The sequence below is a fragment of the Sinocyclocheilus grahami genome, unplaced genomic scaffold, assembly GCF_001515645.1.
Source record: "Sinocyclocheilus grahami isolate Dianchi unplaced genomic scaffold, SAMN03320097.WGS_v1.1 scaffold1737.1, whole genome shotgun sequence".
Taxonomy (NCBI): domain Eukaryota; kingdom Metazoa; phylum Chordata; class Actinopteri; order Cypriniformes; family Cyprinidae; genus Sinocyclocheilus; species Sinocyclocheilus grahami.
This window is the reverse complement of record NW_015506916.1, coordinates 99,982-108,470: the sequence shown is the minus strand read 5'-3', so window position 1 is coordinate 108,470 and position 8,489 is coordinate 99,982. Positions and strand designations below refer to the sequence as shown.

At 40.3% G+C, this 8,489-nt stretch overlaps 2 protein-coding genes across 2 annotated transcripts in view; one reads left to right on the top strand and one right to left on the bottom strand.

The window, feature by feature from the left end:
- The first annotated feature begins 1,078 nt into the window (after positions 1–1,078).
- Positions 1,079–2,438, top strand: LOC107572348 (retinal cone rhodopsin-sensitive cGMP 3',5'-cyclic phosphodiesterase subunit gamma-like). The gene is made up of 3 exons (XM_016258782.1): positions 1,079–1,161; positions 1,809–1,963; positions 2,050–2,438. The coding sequence occupies exons 2-3, from the start codon at positions 1,822–1,824 to the stop codon at positions 2,124–2,126; spliced, it is 219 nt and encodes a 72-aa protein (XP_016114268.1). The 5' UTR covers positions 1,079–1,161; positions 1,809–1,821; the 3' UTR covers positions 2,127–2,438.
- Positions 2,439–4,199: 1,761 nt separating this feature from the next.
- LOC107572343 (RNA binding protein fox-1 homolog 2-like) overlaps positions 4,200–8,489 on the bottom strand; it is a 45,077-nt gene continuing 40,787 nt past the window's right edge. The window contains exons 8-10 of the mRNA XM_016258777.1: positions 6,317–6,383; positions 4,416–4,512; positions 4,200–4,341 (exon numbers count right to left, since the gene is read on the bottom strand). Of these exons, the coding sequence (XP_016114263.1) occupies positions 4,297–4,341; positions 4,416–4,512; positions 6,317–6,383 (209 nt within the window). The 3' untranslated portion in view covers positions 4,200–4,296. The remainder of the gene's footprint in view (positions 4,342–4,415; positions 4,513–6,316; positions 6,384–8,489) is intronic.

Genomic DNA, 8,489 nt, shown 5'->3' with positions numbered 1-8,489 from the left:
CACACCAACAACACTCACACACTAACAACACTCACACCCACACACACACACTAACAACACTCACACTCACACACACTCACAACACTCACACACACACACACACACTCACACACACACACACACACTCACAACACACACACACATACTCACAACACACACACACACACTCACACACACTCTCACTCACTCACACACACACACTCTAGAACATTCCAGGGTATGTTAATGAGCAAACTGCTAATTAGGCTATACAATCCCCTAAATGACCATCAGGACAGCCAATCAGGATTGTGGATTAGAACTGATTACTCTTTAATTAGTCAGGTTCAGCTATAACCATATGTGTGGGATCAGGTGTGTGTTTCTCAGAATATCAGCTGCGGGTTTTTTTAAGGTGCTCAAATCTAAAAACAGATGTGAACAGTGAATTATCTTCACTGAGTTATCTCATAACAAGATTTTGAGACTTTAGCCTGTTTTCCACAGAGAGGGTCACATTTGTTAAGCAATGAATGGTTATCATATAAATATATAGTTGGATTTATTTTTAGATTTAGAATAAATTCATTTACAGTTATTTGGTAAAGAATTTAGGTTAGACTTTATTTTAAGGTGTCCATGTTACAGTGTAATTATACATTTAAGTACTGAGTAATATTAATGAACTACATGCACTAACTATATGGTTAGGATTAGGGTTTGGTTTAGGGTTAATTGCATGCATAATTTATTGTTATTGTTAGTTATTGTTTATTACAAGAGTAAGTTTATGTAACATGTGTAACGAGGACACCATATAATAGTGTTACCAGCATTTAATATCAAAAATAAAAAGATCACGCTGAGAATATGAAAGTACATATTAACTTAAATGATAATACAGCCTGTACGTGGTATTTGAACACACATCCATCATATTTCATGTGTAACACATCGTACTGACATAAACGTAGACGTGTTCATAAACTATGACCGTTTCCACACGCGTGTCCTCACCGACACACAAAGCCTGAAGAGCTTAAAATACTCCAGGTGTCAGTCTCCAGATCCCTGGATCTGTTTCTGTGGGAGATTAGAGGAGCGCTATAAAAGCGTCCAGCAGACCCACTGGACACGAGCTGACCCGAGACACAGAAGAAGAACCAGAAACTCCAGCACACGGTAAGAGATTCACCGCACCGGAGGCACACCTGCACAAAACACAGTCAGGTAACGCAGGCCTATACAGTATTCTCATTAGTTACTACACAACACACGATCTACTGAGAGAAGGAAACTCTGAGCAGAGAGAAGAGGAGAAAAACACAAGACAGACAGACAGACGTTCAGAGGACTGATAAAGAGCAGACAGATCTAGTGATGCAGATCAAAATCACATGCATTTAAACATGAAATAAACACACTACAATTAGAGCCTCAAACCGAGAATCAGACGGACTAACTGGCATTTCTTCAGACGAAGCTGAACTGGACAGTAGATGTTCTTCACATTTAGGCAAAAACAGACTAAAAACAGCAGCTCTGACATCTTTCTGCCAGATTGCAGAATGCGTAATGTGAGCGCTGGGCATCTCCTCGATGAGATTATGTAAAGAGCTTATTATTCACACTGTCTGTATATATATCACGAGGCAAATATATGTTGGTAAATAAACACTCATTGTGCAACCAGCAGATTAGGATTAACAAAATCCCAAAATGAGAAGTTTAACAGTTTGAGGACATGAGCGAGATCAGATGAGGGAACGATTAAAGATCTCTAACACAGATTCAACACGAAAGAAAAAAAACTTTGTGTTTATGTTTTAGTAAGTGGCAGGAATGGACGCCCCAGCACCTGTTGAGAAGAGAGGACCCCCAAGGTTCAAGCAGAGGACCGCTCGCACTTTCAAGAGCAAGGCTCCCAAACCCGGACAGAAAGGCTTCGGAGACGACATCCCTGGAATGGAGGGTCTTGGCACAGGTACATGACAGGCCACCAGAGTTTCTGGTCAGTTCAGTGTATTTATTTAATGAACCTGACAAGTTTCTTTCTCTGGTTTCTAACAGACATCACTGTGATCTGCCCCTGGGAAGCGTTCGGCGACATGGAGCTTAGCGATCTGGCCAAATATGGGATTGTGTAGCACCTCATGCATCCTCCTGAGATCATAGTTTCTAGACTCGTCCGTTCACACCAGACTGAACCAGCAGCAGATGCTCTCAGCCCAACACACACAGAAGATGGGACGTGATTAATTAATAAATGAGGGAATAAGGACTCTCTCAGCCGCAGACCTGAAGGAATCGACCTCAGAGCCACAACATCACTCACTCTCTAATGTCGTAACGAAATACAGAACTGCGTACAAATCAACTTTATTTTTTTGAACTGTAAATATGACTGTTTGTGTCTGAATCCTTTCATCACGGTTGATTAAAAACCACTTTCCCATGAATCTGTGTGATGAGGATTTTCTCTTTTAAAACGTTTAAATTGAGTCCATTTTAACATGACTTCATCCAAAGTTTTCACTTCATACACTCAGGAACATCCGTAAATACTATCTCCAACTATGAAAAGTGTTTTCATAAATATCCACTAATTCGAAAATACAGTCTAGGAACATCAAGGTAAAAATTAAAATAAGAACATTTTTAAATGGTTTAACTACTACGTTACCAGAACATTAACTATGGTTTTATTGTAGAAACTTTTACTTCACATTTATTTTAAATGAAAATTCAATAAAACAATACGAGCGTAATGATGTGGGAATTAGGATGTTAAATAAGATACCGAAGGTAATAAACCATTAGCTTAGTTTGCATAAATGTAGAAACATTAAGATTTAACCATGAGCATTATGCGATTATTTACAATTTCACATTAAAGATCTTACTGCGGTCACTTACATTCATATAACATCCCTTTACCTCGAGATGAGCATCTCAGAAAGACCACAAATAAGGTAGAAGAAATCTTTCACAATATTCACCTAAAATTATTTGATAACTTCTCCTTACGTCCATCTATTAATGCACAATCGACTGAAATCAAAGACCCTTCGAGTGAGTGTTTTTAAAAAACTGTTTATATGGACATTCAGATACAAATTACATCACAAATGGAATCAGAATATGTAGAGAGAGAAAGAGTTCAACTCAAAAACACGGTTACACTGTAAACCAAAGGAGAGTATGTGGAACAGGTATCATATTCATAAGGTGCGAGAATGGAGAATAAAAGAGACGCCATCTTTAATCCTTTACTGCACGAATGGAGGGATTTCAGCCTTCTCACTCCATCATCAGAAGACGAGCATCATGCGAGAAACCCGTCTCAGAGCAAAGAACTCTGCGGGAGAAACCAGCGAAGGACAGAAGGAGAGAAACCAGCAGATCTGCCGCATCTTTAAAAGCCAGAAGTTCAGAATTTAGGAGCCGAGATCATTTTAATCTCTTATAATACTGTGGAACGTGTATGCATAGACTGCAAGTACCATTTAAACAAAAAAAACTAATAAAATAAAGCTGTCTGGGTTAGTGTTCAGACTGTGGTCAGTTTTTCTTTAGGCCAGTATCTTAGTGTCAATGAAACACGGCCCTCATCCTCTCAAACAAGCGGAGGCGGAATTACTTCCCAAACTCTAAAATGGCTAAATGTTTTCAGTCCTGGACCAGGATACAGTTACACCTAGAATCTACTGAAACGCGTGATGTCCTGCAGAAACAAAACCAAACAAATGATGAAATGCAGGTGTGTTTTCACAGATAAGGAAACCGCTCACGTGACCAGGCTGCAGTTCCACGTCCAGCTATCTTGAAATAATTAACGAGCCACTTCAAACAATATCAAAAACCTATTCATACAAAACAAAATAAACCAAATAATAGAATTACAAATACGTTTACACACAAACCAAGAATGTGCTTGACTTTTCTTTGGAACCAAAATTCAAAAAAAGCAAAATAGCAATTATACTGAAGGGAAAGAGGACACGCTCTGCAAGAAAGACAAACAATACTATGCGTTTCTCATTTAAAAACCCACAAACTTTTTTTAATTCCCCTTTTTGAGATTTTGGGCTGAAAGTTGATATTTTCCTTTAAAAAAAAAAACAACAACGAAAAAATCCATCTTCTTCGATGTATTGATTTATAGTTGCATTCCTTATTCAAAGTTCGTTCGTAACAGACGTGCTTCGCTTCTTTTTTTGTTTTTTTTGTTTTTGTCCAAGAGTGTGATTGGATTTTTCCCTCCGAGGTCAGCAGCCGTTGGTGAAGTTTCAGAGAGACAGCGAATCTGGAAGTGTATTAATATGGTGAGAACCGGTTGTATCCTCCTCTGTAGAGAGTGGCCTGCGAGAGAGAGGTTTGGTTAGAAAGCGTTTGAGGATCTGAGAGCGTGACGGAGAGACGGAGGCGAAGCTTACCATCGCGCCGACTCCATACGCTGCTGCCGCCGCCGCTGCCGCTGGAGAAGCCGCTAGCGCAGCCGCATACGGATCTGCCGTGTACATGCGACCGTAGCTGCAAAACACGGAGAAAACAACGACTACAACTCAGAATCAGGGCCGCTAGCAGCAGAGAGAAGCAGAAATGCCCATCTGTCCCAACTCATTTTCAGAGAAAGTTGCTAAAGGAAGGCTGATTTGTTGCTAAATGACGTTGTGACGTCACAGCGCGATGACATCATTACGTAATCACAACGCAAAAATGTGTCACTGCATCAACTCTCTGCAAAAAATATATTTTATATATATATACATGTTCATTTATATTTGTTTGTAAAAAAAATCACGATTAATCATTTGACAGCACTAATTAAAATGTAAATAACTACAAACCCGATTCCAAAAAAGTTGGGACACTGTACAAATTGTGAATAAAAACTGAATGTAATGATGTGGAAGTTTCAAATTTCAATATTTTATTCAGAATACAACATAGATGACATATCAAATGTTTAAACTGAGAAAATGTATCATTTTAAGGGAAAAAGAAGTTGATTTTAAATTTTATGGCATCAACACATCTCAAAAAAGTTGGGACAAGGCCATGTTTAGCACTGTGTGGCATCCCCTCTTCTTTTTCATAACAGTCTGCAAACGTCTGGGGACGGATGACCTAATAAGTTGCAAATTGGTCCTCCAGCTGTTCCTTATATGTACATTTAACTTTTCCGGCCTCTTATTGCTACCTGTCCCAACTTTTTTGGAATGTGTAGCTCTCATGAAATCCAAAATGAGCCAATATTTGGCATGACATTTCAAAATGTCTCACTTTCAACATTTGATATGTTATCTATATTCTATTGTGAATAAAATATAAGTTTATGAGATTTGTAAATTATTCCATTCCTTTTTTACTTTTTGTACAGTGTCCCAACTTTTTTGGAATCGGGTTTGTATTTTTAAAAAGAGAGCATCAATGCAGAGAAGATCTTGTTTGCGTCAAAACTGAAACCAAGCCGTTCACACAGAACACATATTTATCACATTTTCTAGAGGGACATCTATCATCGCTGCACTCGCGTCTCGCACAAGAGAGAAAGCCATGTAAAATTAATGTAATTTCAACTTATAAAAAAACATCAAACATAACAAACAAAACACAAAAAACAGGTGGGGTTTCCCCCCCCATCCCACTGCATCTCATGTTTTTAAATGAAAAAAGTACTCCGTTTGATTGACTATTGGCCCTTTGTATTAAACTATGCATACAAAATGCGGTTTTGTTAATAGTTGTTTAAGCAACTTAATTATAATAGAAGAGTTCAGATGCAAAAGCCTCTAAGTGCCATCTGAAATTTTCTTCAACGGTGAGCAATTTTATCAGACTCCTATATTTATGTTCAGTTATTTCACTTTAATTGCATAGAAAAGTACATTGACCATAAAGTGAAATGACAGAACCTACACATAAGAGCCTGATAAAAATGCTCACTTAGAGGCTTTTGCATCTGAACTCTTCAGTTGGTTTATAAACATTATTTTATACATGATGCACTTTTTTTTCACTGATACTCGTGTTATTTTGCTTTGAATAATTGTGCATTAGTAATATTTTGCTCGATGCGCCCTCTTGTGGTCTCAGGAGAGAAGCCAAAAGCTTTTTTTCACCCCTAACTGAAATTATGCATTTTAAATTTGAATATAATTAGAATATTGATAATATTTAAGTGCAAAATTCAAATCTAGTTTTCAAGCAATTTTGACTGCCCCCGTGTTCAAGATGTGGTTATGACTGAAAATACTCATCCATGCGTGAAAGAGGTTGAGCAGGGCTGCAAACAGACGCTGCGCTGAGCATGCATTGACCGTTTCTCGCTCACCTGTCGCTGTATGCCGCTGCCGCCGCTGCTGTGGGACTCGCTACCGCCGTCGGCTGGGTGTAGCGATAGAGGGAGAGTGCGAGAGAGAGAGAGAGAGAGAGAGAGAGAGAGAGAGAGCGCGTGTGAGAGAGCGAGAGAGAGAGAGAGAGAGCGAGAGAGAGACATGGGCTGAGGTGACAGAACAGTAGCAGGTGACTTGAAGGTAAACAGAGTAGAGTGAATCACTGATGAAAAGTCAAGGAAGTAGAGGAGAGAAAGAGAGAGAGAGATCTACTAGCGAATTAAGTGTGATTGCATGCCAACACAGATCGAGTTAACATGCTGCAGAGAGAGAGACAGGGACTCTGGGAAGGGGACAGAATCAGATCCAGTCTGACAAACCCAAAACATCCAGAGTCCTTAAAACTATGGTCTCGAATATCAGCGATGCACAACAAAAGACCTGCAGGAAGTCATTCGCTTGAAAACAGCGCCAGACAATTATTTACAGTCTCAGAAGTGTAAATAATCTACCGCTGAGGGCTGGGCGGCGCGGTGCGGCGCTCGAGATTGAGCTGTCTTTTTTTTTTAATGCTATACATCTGGAGTAATGCAAAAACAAACGAGACAAGGAAAAACTCACTTGGAAATGTTTTAACGTCAGTGCAAATCAACATTCATATGATTCAATGGATGTGTTTTCGTCTGTGGCTCATCCAATCAAAATATCCGAGGCATCTGCCACGTGATCATATAAACCCTTTTATATTGAATTCCCTTGAAGAAAAACAGAACTAAATCACGATATACAGCTAAAATGAGCGGTTTGTGGTCGTACGGCCCAGCCCTGCTAACGCTGTTTTTGGGTATTTTCCCGAGTACGAGTCGCTGCTGGGACGTTTGATGCCGCTGCCGAATCTATCATGCCCTCCGAATCGTTTAGAAAGGAAATGTGCAGAGTTCAAGCAGAATTTCTTTCTTTCTCCCCCTTCCAGCCCTCACTCCTGTCAGATTACTGTGAGTTAGTAGGGAAACAGAGACAGCAATCTCACACGATCAATATCAAACACATGTATTAATCAGAAGGAGAGATGCACACTATCCGTCTGTGAGCCTACCTGAGGCATTCTGCTACTAACCAGAGTGTCCTGAAACACTATTCTACAGAGAAAACAGAAAGAGCTATCGTCAACCTGGACACACACACACACACACACACACTCGCGCACACAGAGCCGTCCGAATCTGTTGATGAGAAACAAATCAAGTGATTCGTCCGATTCTATTGCATCACACAAACATAATGAACAGGATTCGTGTCTGCGCAGTGATTTTAAAGCATGTCTTCTTCAGAATGAAACGGCTCTGCGTGGCTACAGTTTTCAAGCACTCGGAAAGAGAGAAGGAAAGAGAGAGGAAGTGAAACCAAGACACAGGAAGTGTCATACTTACATACAGTTCTGTAGCTCCATAAAACCCATCCTGGTACACCACACTGAGAGACAGAAAAACAAAATGACAGCAAAAAGAAAAGAAAGATGGAGGAGCAAGAAAAATAAGATTGAAAAAAATAAAATGGACAGGGCGCCACCATGTGGTGATGGAAGGGAAGAACAAAACAAAAGAAGATGGCAGGACAGATGAAGACCACGAAAAAGAGAAAGTGAAAACATTAATTCACACACATGCAGTGCACTTGGTCATAAAACAGGAAAAAATGCCACTTTGATCCAATTGAGTGAGACACTGCATTTCCCAATAAACGGGTCACGTGTTGGGCAAAAATGGCATTTTTTTCATTTGATTGCATGTTTACATCAGCTGGTCTCATTTTGTGAGCAGTACAGCAGAAGCAGCACACGGTCATGCAGCATGCAGAACACTAGAGGAACTCAAATCTGCTACGTGTGTGTGTGTGTGCGAGTGAGAGTGTGCGTGTGTGTGTGCGCGAGTGCGTGTGAGTGCGTGTGTGTGTGTGAGTGTGCATGTGTGTGTGCGTGTGTGAGTGCGTGCGAGTGTGTGCGAGTGCGTGTGCGTGAGTGTGTGCGTGAGTGTGTGTGTGAGTGTGTGCGTGTGTGTATGTGTATGTGTGTGTGTGTGAGTGTGCGTGCGTGTGAGTGTGCGCGTGAGTGTGTGTGTGTGTGTGTGAGTGTGCATGTGTGTGTGCGTGTGTGAGTGCGTGCGAGTGTGTGTG